Consider the following 17,871-nt stretch of genomic DNA (forward strand, 5'->3'; position numbering starts at 1 on the left):
CCCCCCCCCCCCAAATTTTTGCACATGTCGAGGAGCGTGTCAGGCTACATTTCCCTGTGTGTTATACTTGTATAACTATGCATGTGACAGATAAAGAACCTTGAACCTTGAATGTATGTATACCACAATACATGTGGTTTAAAAAAGCAAAGATGGTAAAATCCCAGAGCTCAGGCATTCGAAACAAGACCTCACAAACCATTTATTTTGCAAACAGTTCGCACCAATCTCAGCACGTTACCACAGGAACCAAAGACCAGGTACAGTCAAGAACAGAGGTGAGAATATTCACGCACATATTTTAAAATATTTTTTCATATATTCTTTGGGATCTCATGTAATATTGGTACCAAACCATTATCACACAGCTACTGGATTTCAGTGCAGATTATAAACCATCCCACACACATACTTGTAGTCTGTAACCCAACCCTGCCACATGCAGATAAACGCTGTGTGTCTCCAGACTTGCAGTGTTGGTCTTAGTCACTGTCTATTACAACAGTGAACATCCAGGATTTGGGCATTGAAACGGGGGTGGAGTACAAATACCTGGGTGTTCACCTCAATAACAAACTGCATTGGTCCACAAACACAAATGCACTCCACAAAAAGGGTCTAAGCCATCTCCACCTGAGCCTGTACGAGCTCGTTCAGCAGTAAACTTTTACACCCACAGTGTAGGATGGAGCGCTACCGCAGGTCATTCTCATCAGCAGCTGTTAGATTAAAGAACACAGTTTAGTTCTGTACAAACAAATTTCAGTTGCTTAAGTATATAGGACTACTTTGTGTCTATATTCCTCTTGCTATAAGAACTATCTAACATCAAAATGTCTAATTTGTGATAATAAAGGTTTATTCTATCCTATTCTATTCTGAACTATTCTAATAAATATCACTTTCAAATATCTCACTCAGATTCACAACCATCCTGAGTTAAACTGAGTTGCATGACAAACACAATGAGACGCGTGTGTTTCCTGTTTCTGCTCGTCACCTCAAACAAAACATCTTCAGTCATAACCACAGTCAGTCAGACAGACACCAGTGGAAAGAAAACCCCCGAAGTGGAACTGTGGTCTTTTATAAATTTTTGCATAAAGGCACCAATATCAGCTTTTGTAGCATTCGCTTTGCAACCATAGTTAATACTTTATGACTGAAATGTGCTGCAAAAAGGTTGAGGTGATATCGCTGTTTCAGGCCATGCATAAATCACAGGTGGTAATGCTCAGGTTGATGAAATAATCAACAAAGCACAAACAATGGGCTTTCCAATTCTACAGGTGTTAATTCTTGACATACTGTGATAAAATACTTGCCACAGTTTGGCACCATGGTGCCAAACTGTGGCAAGCTAGATGTGTGAGTGTGGGTGGAAGACATCTAAAGAGAAAAGTGTTACTGGACAGTAATGGCATGAGTAGCAATTTGTCCAAATGGCCACAAGAAAGAAAGTCAGCCAAGACTTGTAGGCACAAAGAAAGTTTGGATTTATTTAACTGTTTAATGTAAGTTGTTTGTGTTTTCTGCATTCATTTAACCTCAAGAGCTAATTGTTATTTGCTGCAGACCAAGTGAAAGCATGTGTAATGGACATAGCTACCATGACATCATCACTGAGGGAGAGCAGAAACATGCAAGTCCCTGTTAAGTCCATGCATGAAGCCTCGAGCTATATTTACATCACCATCTTGGTAATTTGAACCCACGTGAGGTTGGTTAGGGTGGATCTTACTATCGAAGTGAGAAAACTAGTCCAGAGGGGAAGCTTCAAAGTGTTCAGTGACAGTTCTGTGTATCCAATCATATATTGTATAACAAGACTCTGTTAACAACCAGCTTGGTTCATTTAATTGTACAAAATGAAAAACGTCTCCACATGTCCACCTATCCTGGATCATGTGACAGAGCCAGTGCGAGCTGACTGTGTGTTGAGAGAAGGAGGAACTAAATCACAAACAAAAAGCGAGCCTTTTATTGTGGCGGAACATGAATACAAAAATAAAGCAAAAAGGCAAACAGGGGTAAAACTAAACTGGAAGAACTAAACTATGATAACTGACATGAACATGATTATGAGCAGGAGCATGATGGACGCTACAGGACAAAACAAGGCTTGAAATATGAACATGCCCCAAACAGAATCATGAGAAAATACTAGAACCTGACGTGACTTGAAGGAAGGCAAAAAGACAACCTGATAACCATCTGCTGCTGCATTCTGGGGTGGGTTCAAGAGAGCCAGCTAAGCGATGTAATCTCCCACTTCACGGAATCACATGGCCAGAACAGCATGCCCAGGAGGCATCCTTATTAGATGCCCGATGATCGTTGTGCCAACTTTAACAGTGAAATTGGTTCACTGGGGCCTCCACCATCAACTGCTGCCCAGCAGGGGCACTGTGGTCTGACTCAAGTGGACTTCAGAGGAACTGCAGTTTTTGAAACTTGTGATTTTTGATTACTTGTTGTTACACATGGTTTGAAACTATGAGTAATAAGTGACGACCCCCCCCCCCCCACCACCATCACCACCACACACAGTTTGTCCATGCAGTTGGCTTTTGCCTGTTTGTACTGTTCTGTGTCAAAACAAGCGCTGACCTTTCAAAAATGCAGAGAGAGGATGTGTGTTGTGTGTGTCCGCTCTGTTCACAAACACATTAAGATAGTATAATAGGAAAAAGCTCATCTATGACAAAAGATGCTTTGATTGGAATTAAAAAATGTTAATGAATACCAGAGGTATGCAAGGTAAAGGTTAAAATGTCTCATGTTCTTTTTGGTTTGCTAAAGTCCCCCCCCCCAACAGTATGTGGTTTTTTAACAGGATGTTGTCGCCACTTTTGCTACAAAACGGTCAGTGAAACTGCAGCGTGCAGACGCTATGAAGACAGTTTTGCTTCTGCTCTGTAAGTACTGAACAACAAACCCAAAACTTTTTCATCACAAACAGCATACTATATATACTATACTGTAGCTTAAGAACCACAGAGATGGTTTTGGATTTTTGCTACATGTATTTTGATCTCTTTGTTTACATGGCACACTGAGTTACGTAATTGTGATACTTGGTTATGTTTTATCTGATGTTGCTTAGCACTTTTTTTTATTTTTGTTTTTACGTTTATTTAAGTGTTTGTCTAATAGTATGTTTCGCACAAAGCACTGCAGCAATTTCCTGTTGTAAATCTGCTCAACATTTGGCAATGAACCCTTTTCTGATTCTGATTCTGACTGAGCTTCACCCGTAACTTTGTGTCAAATATAAGTAACACAAATACATAGACTCAAATGTTTGGGAGTTTTCAGAAGCACTCACACACTGTGTGGTTTGACTTTCATTTCAGTGTTGAGCACCTGCCGGACGTCAGCCCACAGTCGTGGTAAGGTTCAGCCCTGTGTGTGTGTGTATGCTAGTGTGAATGTAATGTTAGTAAAAAAATGTGAGCATTTTATTCACCTATACTTTGGAAACACTAGGTTTATAGATGTGAACTCTTCATAGTAAAGTAATTATGGAGTGAATATGTTAAGAAGTTACTGGAAGCTTTTTTCTTTTTAAAAATCCCAAATCTGCTCTTCTGCTTCTTCCAACGGTCTCTGCTCGTCTACTCACGAGGCCAAAGAAACAGAGAAACAGCTGCATGAGTAATTTCTTCTTTAAAACAAAATCAATTTGGAATAATGGAAATGGGAAAATGTCCCAAAATGTTTCACCGATCACCAAACAAAACAAAAAAACGTCCCCTAACCGTATTGATGAAGCATCTTTTATCAAACTAAGCATTGTTATTGTAGCCTTAGCTTAAGCCGCACATTTGTTCCTTGGTAACCACATTCATTTCAGTACACATGGCCAGGTTTTCATCTGGTCTTTAAGTCTGACGTCATTAGTTGTGTCTGGGCCCAAACTCCGCTGCAGGTCCCAAAGTCAAACGATCACTATGGCATTACTGAGAGTTGGAAAACTGTCTAAATGTTTTCATCTGTAATAAAATGATCAGCGTTCTGCTCCACCAGGTGTAACAATTAAGTTTAACATCCAGGCATCCATGAAAGCAGAATTTATCACATTTAACAGAGTTAGAAGTTAGCAGAGACTTAGCGCGCTAGTTTCCATCTAAATATAATATAGCCTGTGCTGACTGAAAGATTTCTTAAACAAATTAAGACGTACAGCTCTGCTCTCACTTCCGACATAAATGAAAACAGGAAACTAAACAGCAGTGATGTTTGTAAGGTTACTGAAGTTGGACTAGCTGGTTTATAATGATAGCTACACAGCTATGTTAGCATGAGATTAGCATAGTGAAGCTGGAGGATGAACACTAACTTTTTTCGTCAGTCAGTTTTTTTCGTTAGTCACTAATATACTGCTGCATGGGCTGGAGTTACATCGTAAGGGTTTAAAAACTGAGCTTTAAAATTAATAGTGGTCATAAAAACCAAGGGAGGCCGAGAGTCAGTGATCACTTTTTTTTTTTTTTTAAGATTAAATAGAACAAGATACAAAGCATTAAAACATGTTAAAAACACAAAAACCTTACTAAATGCAGGGTAGTCTGGGCCCGGAAGCAGGATTCCTCACGGCATCACTTAAAGACTGGATAGATCTTTGGCGCAAAAATGCTATTGCATGCCTGTCAAACTCCAGAAATTTTTATAGATTCAACTAAAGAAATTGGAGCAAATTACAGCTTTTTGCAGCAGGTAACAAAGTGTCTACAGATACATTTTCAAGTTCTTTGTCAAGTTGTCCACCAGTGATCTGTAAGACAACATGTCACACAGCAGATAAATGTCCGATCAGAGCACAAGAACAAATAGCTGCCTTACTTTACTGTTTATTACTGCTGTGGGGCAACATAACACATGAGTTCTGTTAATCACATTTCTTCTGTGTGTGTGTGAAGTGAAGCACACCATCATCAGATCTCTCACACTCACTATGTTAACGACAGCAATTGCAAAGCTCAGTTGTTCCCCTGTTTCACTAACTTGGTAACTCTCTGGGTTTTTGATTAATTCAGTGAGTGCATTTACTCACTTTGGCTAACATCTGGTCTCAAATAATAACCCCTCAGAAACAGCACTCAGCTGAAAAATCAAAATTTGAGCATTTTTATTCAGCAAATGTTCAGAAAGCCCAAAAGAACCACTTGCTTATTTTATTTAGGCCATTGCATGGGAAGGAAACAGGAAGTCAGTCGACTTAGGAGGCACGGCTCTCATTGGTGCAGGTTCAACAGAGAAAGGCGCGTTTTCTTTAGGCCAAAGTTTGCATGAGTTTACATGACACCAGAGTTTGTAGTGGAGGAAGCTTTCTCAGCACGGGGTCGACTGTTCAACTACTGTTCATACGTAGGATGGTACGACAAAAGTTACCCACTTAGCCTCTTTTCTTACACAGAATATAAGGCTAAGAACATTTTTTTGTTTATTGTTGTTACTGCCATTTCTAGCTACTTTTTTTGTGCATCACCTCTGTGATGTAGTTGTGATCCACCCTTCATTTCTTTATACTTTGCTAGGAAAATAGAAATACCCTATAAGAGGAAAGAATTTGTCGAATTCTAAAATGCTTAAAATAAATCCTTTATTATTCTGAGCTGCATTAGATAGTCTTCAGGAACAGTTCTCCAGGCTCCTCGAAGGATCAAAAATCTTATTTGGATGTTGATGACTATGATTCATGGTGTTCCTGATGGCGTGTTTTTCTATCAAGGTGTACTTTTACTGCAGTGGCAGTGTTTGAGCTCATTTCCATGCAGAAAAATCAATCTGCTATCAATCAGATGCTTTTCAGATGGTATTTCATGATAGATGAAAAATCTGATGCTGCTCTTTGACAAGAACGTCAACACCACCAACTGAAGCCCCATAGCACAGATGGCTGTACTCACTATTGCACCTCTCTCCTGACCTCCATACATATTGATGATGATTTAAACCAACGTTTTATCATTTCACATGATCTGTTATGGCTAAAAGTTGTCACTTTCAGTGCAGTTCTTTTGTCAATACCTTTGCCTTTTCTCCCTCTTTCCCTTCTTTAAGAATGGCTTTTATTTTAGCTTCTTTAAGGGTACATGACTAGTTTTTTAGCTAATAGGTATTTGGTGCAAAAAATACTATTTCATGCTGTTCCAATTTTTATTGACTCAACTAAAGAAATTGGAGCAAATTATAGCTTTTAGCAGCAGGTAACAAAGTGTCTACAGATACATTTTTAAATTCTTTGTCAAGTTGTCGGGGTGGCTGTAGCTCAGGTGGCAGAGCAGATCAGCCACTACCCAGAAGGTCGGTAGTTTGATGCCAGGCTGCTCCAGTCTGCATGGCAAATATCTTCAGGCAAGATACTAACCCCATGTTGCTCTCCGATGCATCCATCGGAGTGTGAATGTGTTTGAATGTTAGATACTTAGCACTTAATCTTGGAAGAAGTGCTTGTGTGAATGGGTGTGATTGGGTGAATGAATTAGTTGTATAAAGCACTTTGTGTGCTCAGGCAGAGTAGAAAAGCGCCAGTCTATTTACCATTTGTCTATTATGTGGTGACACAATACTGGGTCATGTCTTAGGTGTTGGAAGGATTCATTACTTAGTGTTTACAACCAAACCAAACAAAAAAAACCCCAAAACAAACATTTATCTGAAAATGGTTCGAGAAATGAGTGCCAAAGGAGCCAATATCCAAGTAAAGTCTTTGATAGACTTTCAGAAAGCCTGGAGAACTGCTGATCAAGACCTCTTTAAAAAAATTAAAAGAAAGTCTTTCTCCTTCAAAGCAAAATATTAAGAAGTGAAATGTGTCTTTGTGTCTAGACACTCAAAAAATGACTGATACTGAAAGGAAAAACCCTACTGTTCTTCTGTTACTGTAAACTGTAAAATTAAACTAAACTAAAACTGTTACTGTTACTGTTCTTCTGTCTCTCTCAGCTTCTTTGAAGGTCATTCCCAACTGGTCTCAGTTTTTTGAGTACGAGAAAATTACTCTCAGCTGTGACGAGATAACCTCTGGTGAATGGACGGTGTGGAGATACACTACAGAAGGGTCAGTTTACCTCTGAAATACCAAAATGCACACAGAACAAATCTGACAGGTTAAAGGAAGACCATTATTAATGTTTCACTCAACTAACAACAAATCCAATATACATTTAATTTCCAGACGCTATTAATCGCCCTTTAGGTGTGTTTCCTTATTTCAGATAATGTTAGTCTGGGTTGTGATTATCTGTTCATACATATTAAGAATCCATAAATCCATCCATATAATAAGAAATATAGTAAAATACAGTTTTATCACTATTCTTATAGTTGTATTCAAAGTTGAATTATCCTTAGGTGATGTTGCTTCTATTTGCATCTTGAGCTAATTATTGCTGCTTAACAAGTTGAAGCTATGAGGACAACCAAACTTTTGATTTTGACATTTTTAGAAACCTAGTCCTTGAGCAGGGAGTCTGTGTAGCACTTATAACTGCAGATAAAGTAAAACTGTGGCACTTCCTGCTGATTTTGAACTTTTGGCCTACTACAGATCACATTGCACGTTTAGTATCAGTTACTACAGTGAACTAGTTTGGTAAAAGGAGAGCCATCTTCATGACAAAAAACAAGAACAAAAACACAGCATCTGACTTAAGACTTAATCTTTTTTACCACTTCACCCTGTTTGGAGAAGTATAGTGATAAAAGCATTAGTAGAGATTTAACTCATCTGTCCGGTAGCCAAAGCCTCTCTTTCATGGCTTTTTTGGAGTTAGATTAACTAATGTTAACTCATGTTAACCCTTCTTTGCCTTAAATTGTTTTCTGAAATTTGGGATGGAACCACCAACCTAATTAGTAAAGCTCCGACTCTACCTGGTGTACCTTCAGCCACCCTGGAAAGCTCCGCCTTTTTAATACTTGGGTTTTAAAGGTCAAACTGGTTACTGGTTACAAACTGTTACAAATGTAACCATGAAAGTTGGTACTGTGTTATTCTTGGGCTGTCAGTCAATGCTGTCAACCTTCACGTATGGCTCATTTACCCTTTTGTTTCAGTATCTTTATTTTTCAGTGATACGACTGCTGTTTCACAGCAGTCGTATCACTTTCAGTGAAAGCAAAGAAAAAGCAGAAGAAAAGAAACAAATCAGCAAGAAAAATGAAGAACAAATTCAAAAGGTCTCGTGACAAACTACTGAAAAACTGATATTTAGTAAGTTGGAATAAGAGCAACAGAACCACTTTGTGAGTGATAAGGATACCAGGAGATATCTGGAAAATGCTATTATATCATGTCCTCGTCCTCGTTTGAGAATGTTCGAATAATTTAGAAACTGTTCAGTGTAACATGGAGAGTTAAATCCAGTCCATTACAGAAATAAATTGTTACTTAATTCATTAATCATTTTAGGAACTGAAATAAATAAATTTCACATGTGTAACTGATTAAAATGTATAATGTGTCCTCAGATTGAAACTGTCTGACTGCACCTCGGGTTGGGGTACTGAGTCTTCCTCTACCTGTGAAATGAAGACAGTCAAGCGTTCTAATTCAGGTGTTTACTGGTGCCAGTCCACACACGGTCACAGCAGTAATGCCATCAACATCGCTGTCAGTGGTAAGCGTCATCAAACTGCATCTCAGCATGACTGTAGGCAAAGCCACATAAATACTTCATCCTTCTGCTTCCTGTTTTAGGACAATACACATACTCAAGGCTTGTTGTGAAATTCAATGTGACTCTTATATGCGTGATTTAGATTTCCTCTCTTCATTGAACCTTTGCAACATGCACAAATAAATCAACACAACTGTAACACTGTTACTATACACGGCAGTGTTTTATAAAATGTGACTGTTTAATTTACCATTAGACTGTTAAAGCTCAAAAAACATATTCCCATCTAAGTGGGATCAAAACAGGGAGACACTATACACGCTAAAAACCATAATACAATAAATAAAAAGCATATGTAACTGTGGAGAGTGTTATACATAAGTCTATATAAAACAGTCTGGCTATACCTCTTGTTGCTCTCCACTTGTATTTAGGAGAGGCTGAGCAACACAAGCGTCTTCCTTTTTCTGTTTTCCTAACAAAACATGAACATGGAAACACCACAAAGGAGAAAGAAAAAAAGAACTAATAACATACAGTGCATTTGTTTCTTTGCACTGAACCAGTTGCTCAAGCATTTGACATTTTCAGACGACAGGGCAGCGCTTCTTCTGAACAACATGGCCAGAAAGTGAAAATAACCTCTCACATGGTATGGATGTGGCAAGTGCTGCCACGTACTTGCGTTTAAGGTACCATCTCAGTGCTTGAGCCACACACTTCTCAATACAGTCCTCCTCTTCATCAGATGAATACTGTGATGCAAGCGTGAGAGCTGATCTTTTCTTAGATGGCTCATATGGCTCAAGAGTTGGGAGTTCGCCTTGTAATCGGAAGGTTGCCGGTTCGAGCCCCGGCTTGGACAGTCTTGGTCATTGTGTCCTTGGGCAAGACACTTCACCCGTTGCCTACTGGTGGTGGTCAGAGGGCCCGGTGGCGCCAGTGTCCGGCAGCCTCGCCTCTGTCAGTGCGCCCCAGGGTAGCTTGCCATCACCAGTGTGTGAATGAATGGGTGGATGACTGGATATGTAAAGCGCTTTGGGGTCCTTAGGGACTAGTAAAGCGCTATATAAATACAGGCCATTTACCATTTACCATATGTTGCTGGTTGTTCAGGCTATGCAGGCCTCTCCCTCAGCAATGCACTGATCAAGCGCCACACCTCAGCCCTGTCAGGTCTGCTAAGAAACCTAGGATCCAGTGCTGTCGCAACCCTGAGCCACATGACGCCAGTTTCTTCCTTGTGCTTCTCCATTTTTGCTTTGAAGGTCTCCTTGAACTTAACCATGTAAGCTGGGTCATCCTCAGAGACCTCCATCACTCGCGACAGGTGACACATCGCTGGCAGCACCACTGAACCAGGAAACAAACTTCTCCCCTCCCAAAAGTTCAGATATATACCTGCAGTTTTAGAGAAACACACTTCATTAAGAATTTGTTACATTCATTTGTATAAGGTTAAAAAGGCCTTTGACCTTTCTGCATTTTGCCAATGCAAGGTTAAATTGACTGTTCTGTGTGATGGCTCGATGAAGGCTGTGTGCGACGCAAGGCATGTGCTCAAATGGCAGCTGCCTGGCTGCTAACCATGTTGTGTGCACTGTCACTGGTCAGCGTGCTGACTTTATGTTCAATTCCCCACTGTCTAGCTAAATGCTTAAAGTGCACGCCGCACGTGTCAGTGAAGTGCCTCTCCTCCGTCTTCATAACAGTCAAAGCATGCGAGTGAAGTTCCCTCTGTGGTGAAAAAATAATGTGCTGTTATTCCAGGGTATATGGTAAATGGTCTGTATTTGTATAGCACTTTTCTAGTCCCTAAGGACCCCAAAGCACTTTACACAACCAGTCATCCACACATTCACACACTGGTGATGGCAAGCAGCCACAGCCACCCTGGGGCGCACTGACAGAGGCGAGGCTGCTGGACACTGGCGCCACCGGGCCCTCTGACCACCACCAGGAGGCAACGGGTGAAGTGTCTTGCCCAAGGACACAACGACCGAGACTGTCCAAGCCGGGGCTCGAACTGGCAACCTTCCGATTACAAGGCGAACTCCCAACTCTTGAGTCACGATCGCGGTATGATTACTTGGAGAAGTCCAATAGTCTCCAGTGAGAGCAACCGTGTTGGTCTGCCCCAAAGCCTCCTCGACTTTGGTTTTCTCATCTTCATACAAGTTGTGTATCTTGGTTACAGTGGTGGCTCTCGAAGGCAATTCATACGTGCAGTCGCAAATTATTTCAAGTAGCCCCTCATCCTCCACAATGATAATTGGCCTCCATGCTGTAGCCACCCATTTTGCTGTGGCTGTTGAAAATTTGTTGGTTGTAGAATTGTCCAGACGTCTCCTTTGAAAACTATCCAGCGTGGTCTGCCTTTGGCGAGAGGGAGGAGGTCTCTCTGTGTTAGCTATGTGCTTGGTTAGCAAGTGGTATTTGAGACTGGATGTACTATGGTGATAACTCAGTTCACATCGACAGTAAATTCAAATTCAATTTACTTTGTTTTTGTCAAGAAAACCATCTGGCATTGCATGGCAAAATTGAACTTGCTGTTCAAAAGACCTTTTCCTTTATCTATTTCTGCTCAAATCTACAACTGCTGCGTTGCTTCCTGATTTCTGAAAAAAGGGGGCGGGCCAAAGATCACAGGCTGTTAATTCTGTGTCAAAAAAAATAAATAAAGCTGTTTAAATGTTTTTGCATTTATGCATTATTATCACATCAACATTGACATTTGTGTGTTCCCCTCTTGCCCCTGCGGGCGATCTATCCTTCAAGCTCAGGTCCTCTACCAGAGGCCTGGGAGCTTGAGGGTCCTGTGTTGTGTTATGGCGTTCCATGTATGCCCTGCCTGCTAGCATCTTGCACCCTGCTGTAATGTGCTGGATTGTCTCAGGGGCATCATAGGAATATATAAATGTATTATATACCCAAAGCAAAAGCCCAGGAGGGGGAGTGGCAGCAATCTTTCACTCCAGCTAATTAATGAATTAAGACCCAAATTTTTAATTCATTTTTTGAAAGCCGGTCAATAATAATAATAATAATCATCATCATCATCATCATCATCATCATCATCATCATCATCATCATCATCATCAACTGTCTCTGAACGTCTCCAAGAAAATAGTAACCTATTTTCTTGGAGACGTTCAGAGACAGTTGATTTTCTTACCACCATTGTTCTAGGTCAGTCACTGCTTCCCTCTAGGCTGTCTCATCACCTGAAGTCAAGCAACAACATTTTTTGCCTTTCTGTTGGTTTAGAGAACCCAGTCATCCTGCAGATTCCTGCTGCCCCTGTGGTGGAGGGAGATAACATCACTCTGCTCTGTAGAACAAAGAATCCCTCCAACAAATCAGCTGATTTCTTTAAAGATGGTATCTTCATCAAAAAGGAAAATGCACGTCACATGACCATCTACCAAGCATCAAAGGCTCATCAAGGTTCCTACAAATGCAGCATTGGTGGTCGTGATTCACCATCCAGCTGGCTGCTGATACAAGGTAAAGAACGAAGAATCAAGTCAACCGTAGATCTAAACATTTTAGAGGTGTCTAACAGATGGAAAAACAAAACAACACAATTGGTGGTTTGTACAAACTCTTATTATAATCTCGAGCTACCAGAAACCTCCTTACATTTTAAAATCAAGCGACTGAATAAGAGCAGCTGAAGCTGAAGTTACTCAGGACTGGAGAACATCTGATAACCATCGGTCACTAGGGAAAAATATGCTGGGTGAGGTCACTCACTCAAAAAACCTGTGATCCCTTTGGCTGCTGGAGTATTATTTGTGTGCTTTTCATTTCAGATTAGTTTAGTTTTTGTCCAAGAAAAAAAGTGAAAAGCAATCAAAGGGTCATCTTAAGGTTGTGCAGTTTTTTACCATCTTGAATGCAGCTGAACAAATTTTTAAACATACTGATGTAAAGTCTGCTTCTGTCCCCAGATGATGCTGACCCCCCAACTCTCACACCGTCTCCCAACACAGCTCAGCTGTTTGAGTATAAGAGCCTGAACCTGAACTGTGGTGTTCAAGGATGGACAGTAAAGAGGTTCACAACATTTGCTGAAGACCTGTCCAGTTGTCAAGCATGGGGGCAAGTCGTTTCCCATGGCTGCGTCCTTCCTACGACCAAGCAGCCTGACAGCGCGGTTTATTGGTGCGAGTCTGCTACACAGCAGCGGAGCAACTCAGTCAACATCACTGTTCATGGTATGTTCAGTAAAAAAACCCTTTAGAAACAGAAACTCTTCAAATTTTCTAAGAATGAGGGACGACTAAAAGTAAACATAATTGTCCCAACAACTGCAAGTTGTTGTAAAAGAACCAAGAGACAGATGCAGATACAATTGAAGGGTGCATGTGTGTGGGAGGGGGGCATGAAACCTTGAGAAACTAACCTTTTTCTGAACCAGCTGAAGGGAAATCATTGTGAATGTCTTGTAACCATTGCGTGGCAGGCAGGAAGTGTAACCCAAAGCAGTACTCGCAGCTTTTATTAGCTGTTTTCTACTGAGGAAGAAAAACAACTGACTGTCAGGATTATAGGACCCAAACGCAGGACTCTGTACGATGAATACAGCACTTTTATTTACAGTGCAACAAATAGTCATGACCCGATAAATCCCATGCGTGATCCTGATGAGTGTGCGTCCCCGATTCCCATGCTGTGTCTTCTCCCAGTGTCCGTGGTCCTAGTTTCCGCTCCCTGCGTGTCTACGTGCAACATGCTTGCTTGTCCTCTCATTTACACAAATCTCCTGGAAAATCACAGAGGAACGAGGGAAAGGGAAGCAGGTGGATGACGGCTGACACTTGCACGGTTGGACCTGAGACCCTACTTCTGTTGGGATTTACACTCCTGGGAAAGTTTGCAACTCTCTTGAATGTTGTTTACTTGTGAGTTATCTTCCTTACTGAAGAATGATGGACTTTATCTCCGAGCAGGTCGAGATACTCCGGTAATCCTGCAGAGTCCCGTCCTCCCCATGATGAAGGGAGATAATGTTACTCTGCTCTGTGAAACAAAGAACACTCAGTCCACCCTCCCAGCAACTTTCTACAAAGATAACTCTATTGTTGGTACTGAGCCTAGAGGTCACATGATCATCTATAATGTCACCAAGTCTCATGAAGGCATCTACAAGTGTAACATGAGTGTGGGAGAGTCTCCATCCAGCTGGCTGTTCATTATAGGTAAAACAGGATGACTGAAGGCTTTGAAAGTCCAAAGAATCAAGTGACTGTCATCTTTTTTAAATTTATTTTCTTTATTTACTGAACCAGCTGTGCTTGTTTGTTTCTAGATCCTGATGCTCCCGCCTCACATTCAGATTCAGACAAAAACCTGTCTTCTCTGGGAATGCTGCGCCACATCTTGGTGTACTTTCCATATATAATCTCTACATTCCTCATGGTCTCTATATATCGTGGGTCTACAGGTAACATTATTATGTTCAAATATCACCCATCCATCCATTTAGTTAAATCCTGTGTTTATCCGTTCCTGTTTCCATTATCATCTATGTTTTGTCCTTTGTCCGTCTGCTGCCCAGCTGTGCTCCCAGGTGTTTCCACTCGTTCCTAATCACCTCCAGTGTATTTATAGTCTGTGTCTGCTGCTGTTCTTTGTCGCGTCCTCCCTCATTATGCGTGTAGTCTCTGTCTAGTTTGTTTTATTTGCTATTACAAATAAACGCTATGATTTATAGTCATCCTCTGTCTCTGGAAGTAGTGCATTCTGGATCCACTGGCTAGCAAACTGTGGTTTGTGACCAAGGTTGGATTCTTCTGCCTGATTTCTGGTGGTGTAGAAGTAGACAGTCTCCATAGGGATGAGGTTTTGGGGGGATGGCAGGAATAGAGAAGCTGCAGAGAGGCAGATAACACTGCAAGGAAAACAAGAAGTGTGCATATATCAAGGGCCATTAGGTTCAAAATGAGAATTGAATCTAAAAGAATTACTTTTGATATGTTCTCTTTGTTAAACAATCAGTGAGATGTGGGCTGTCAGTTTTTGGTCATTTGCATTGTTTCACACAATTAATGCCCACTATACACTTAACAGGAAGAAGCTCACATCAAAGAACAATGTCTCCACCCACTGAGGAAGATGAAGACCATCCGTATGATGATGCTATGGCTGATGTCACCACTGAGCATAGTTTCTAATAAAATCTTTGTCATCTTGTTTCCTAAACATTTTGCACTTTTCAGAACAAAATACTTGTTTCATGTAAATGTTTTTCTGGTTTACATTTTGTTTTCAATGTTTTTTTTTATATAAATAAAGATTAAAAGCTATTTTTACAGCTGACTGGTATTCTTTAAAAGCATTGTCCTGACAGCGGGAATTATCAGTGTTAGAGATAAACTTCTATTTTTATTTGTTTGAATGTGCCCTGATTGGAACATTTAAATGTCACCTTAGGCCTCTGTTGTGTTAGACTGGGGATGAAGATTCACAGTGAGCAGAACTACTCTTGGTGATGTGCTGCCACCTGCTGTCTGCTTTCTGTCAGTGCTCAGGCTGTCCATCCCTGAGACTGTGGAGCTACAGCAGGGAACTAAAGCCAAGTGATTAAAGCCCAGAAAATTTACTAAACCAGTTTTATTCAACTTAACACCTGAAAGAAACCTTAAAGTGACAGCTAAAGAAAACCAAATATTTCTGCACTTTTTTTCTGATGCTGACAAATGTTAAGTGCTGTTTAAATGATTCAGTGTTAGAATTTTAAATCTAAAACAGCCAAACATTGCTGCCTATTTCAGCTGTCAGAGGTTGCGAAGCGGGGTACACCCTGTGACAGGTCCTCAGTTTGTCACAGAGCAAACACAGAACTATTAATGTTTATTTACAAGATCAATTTAAAATCAACTTGAATTGGAATATTTCTAACATTTTGAGTTATTTTCCAGTGTTAGAAAATCAGCACTGCTCAGTGTTAGCCATTGTTAATCTTCAAAACTGACTAGATTACTTTTAAACATATAACACTGTCAAAAGTGTTAATTTAACACTCAACAGTGTTGTATTTAACACTCAGAGGTGTGGACCCATATAGAGACTCTCTAGTGTTAATTTAACACTGGAGATTTTGCTGTGTGGCACTGTAACCTGATTGGCTACAGTAAGAACATAAACTCATGCTATCTGTTTGGGCGTATGTTTGTGTTGACTTGAGCCTCATATTGATCTCCAATCTCAGTAAAAACCTGTGTTGTTTATGAAGGCCTGGGTTGTAAGGCAGTGGTCTCACTGGTCTCAACTGAATATGAAAGGCAGAAGAGGCCAGCTTTGCCAGCAACACCCTGTAGGAGGTGCTCTAGTAGAAGAACTCCAGGAAAATGAAAAAACAACTGAAGGATGATGATGCAGCTGGTGTTGGTGGTTTTGATAAACAGAGTAACAAGTGCACTTAAAATTAAAGTTAATGTCAAAGTGCAATTAAAAACAGCAATATTTTAAAACAAAAACAAGCCAAAAGGACTGAAGTCCAGCACAGACAGGTCAGAAATCATCTGTCTTGTTGGTGCTTTTGGCAGATTTCAGCCTGTAAATATTGCCAAATATCAATGATGTGACTAAATACGAGATCATCTAAGTAAAGAAATGCACACACATGAAGTATGTAATAAACACACATCTTCAAGACACGTTACTGTCTCTGTTTATAGCAGTGAAGACAAACAGGAAATAAGTCAAAGCGCTGGTTAGCAGTTTGGTTACTGTGTTTTTCCTCATCAACGGCGATACTGTTAAACTGAGAGGACGTATAGGCACAAGCAGCTTTTCCTGCTCACCGAAAACTGGAAAAACACAGGTGAGTCCTGCCGGTTCCTCATCCTCAAATCATCTGTATTTCTACTGATTTCATACTTAACTTAAAAGATGACTTTTAGTAGCTCCTGCCACAGGAAAGAGAAGCACTTCACACAGCTACATCAGGACCACAGCCTCCTTCTGCCAGTGTTCAAGATTCAGTATATATAAGATAAGATAAGATAAGATAAGATAAGACTTTATTGATCCCAGAATCGTCTCGTATTCATAGAAAATATTACGTGTTTCGTCTTGAGGTGAAAAGAAATGCAGTTTGTCCCGGACTTCAGCTACAATGAAAAAGACACACAGCTGGAGTTATTCTGTGTATTTGCTGCACAGCTGCCTCTTCTTCTCTCATCCTCTCACCCTTCCTCTCCTGTTTCTACTTCAATCATGAAACTGATCAATGATCAGCTGATCGGCTCTCTTGTTTGTTTATCGCCCACTTTGCGTCAGAAAGAAGAAACCAGCAGATGTAGCGCTAAACAGCAGCACGTTTAAGCTTGATCAGCTGTTGTTAGAATTTATTTAATATTAATTTCTAGTATCAGCTGATGTTTGCTGGAGCCACAATTGTTAGATTTATATGGTTGATTGTCATTTATGCTTAGAAATATTTACTCATATATGCTTAGAGTTTTATAATCAATTGCATATTGATAGAGGTTTGATCCTTAGCAGTCTGTAAAGACTCTGTGTGCCTTCCAGAGTGTTCATACAGTGGGGCAAAAAAGTATTTAGTCAGCCACCGATTGTGCAAGTTCCCCCACTTAAAATGATGACAGAGGTCAGTAATTTGCACCAGAGGTACACTTCAACTGTGAGAGACAGAATGTGAAAAAAAAATCCATGAATTCACATGGTAGGATTTGTAAAGAATTTATTCGTAAATCAGGGTGGAAAATAAGTATTTGGTCACCTCAAACATGGAAAATCTCTGGCTCTCACAGACCTGTAACATCTTCTGTAAGAAGCTTTTCTGTCCCCCACTCGTTACCTGTATGAATGGCACCTGTTTGAACTCATCATCTGTATAAAAGACACCTGTCCACAGCCTCAAACAGTCAGACTCCAAACTCCGCCATGGCCAAGACCAAAGAGCTTTCGAAGGACACCAGGAAAAGTATTGTAGACCTGCACCAGACTGGGAAGAGTGAATCTACAATAGGCAAGCAGCTTGGTGTGAAAAAATCAACTGTGGGAGCAATCATCAGAAAATGGAAGACATACAAGACCACTGATAATCTCCCACGATCTGGGGCTCCACGCAAGATCTCATCCCGTGGGGTCAAAATGATGATGAGAACGGTGAGCAAAGATCCCAGAACCACACGGGGGGACCTGGTGAATGACCTGCAGAGAGCTGGGACCAAAGTAACAAAGGTCACCATCAGTAACACACTACAAC

The 17,871-nt window shown here is 40.6% G+C and overlaps 1 protein-coding gene across 1 annotated transcript; it reads left to right on the forward strand.

Moving 5' to 3' along the window:
- Positions 1 to 2,876: 2,876 nt before the first annotated feature.
- LOC308392776 (Fc receptor-like protein 4) lies at positions 2,877 to 14,816 on the forward strand. The gene is made up of 9 exons (XM_080875990.1): positions 2,877 to 2,918; positions 3,357 to 3,392; positions 6,952 to 7,066; positions 8,479 to 8,627; positions 11,898 to 12,137; positions 12,584 to 12,850; positions 13,586 to 13,834; positions 13,945 to 14,079; positions 14,706 to 14,816. Exons 1-9 carry the CDS (start codon positions 2,894 to 2,896, stop codon positions 14,807 to 14,809), a joined length of 1,320 nt encoding a protein of 439 aa, XP_080732116.1. The 5' UTR covers positions 2,877 to 2,893; the 3' UTR covers positions 14,810 to 14,816.
- Positions 14,817 to 17,871: the final 3,055 nt, after the last annotated feature.

Source organism: Rhamphochromis sp. 'chilingali', assembly GCF_963969265.1.
Source record: "Rhamphochromis sp. 'chilingali' genome assembly, chromosome: 1".
NCBI lineage: Eukaryota > Metazoa > Chordata > Actinopteri > Cichliformes > Cichlidae > Rhamphochromis > Rhamphochromis sp. 'chilingali'.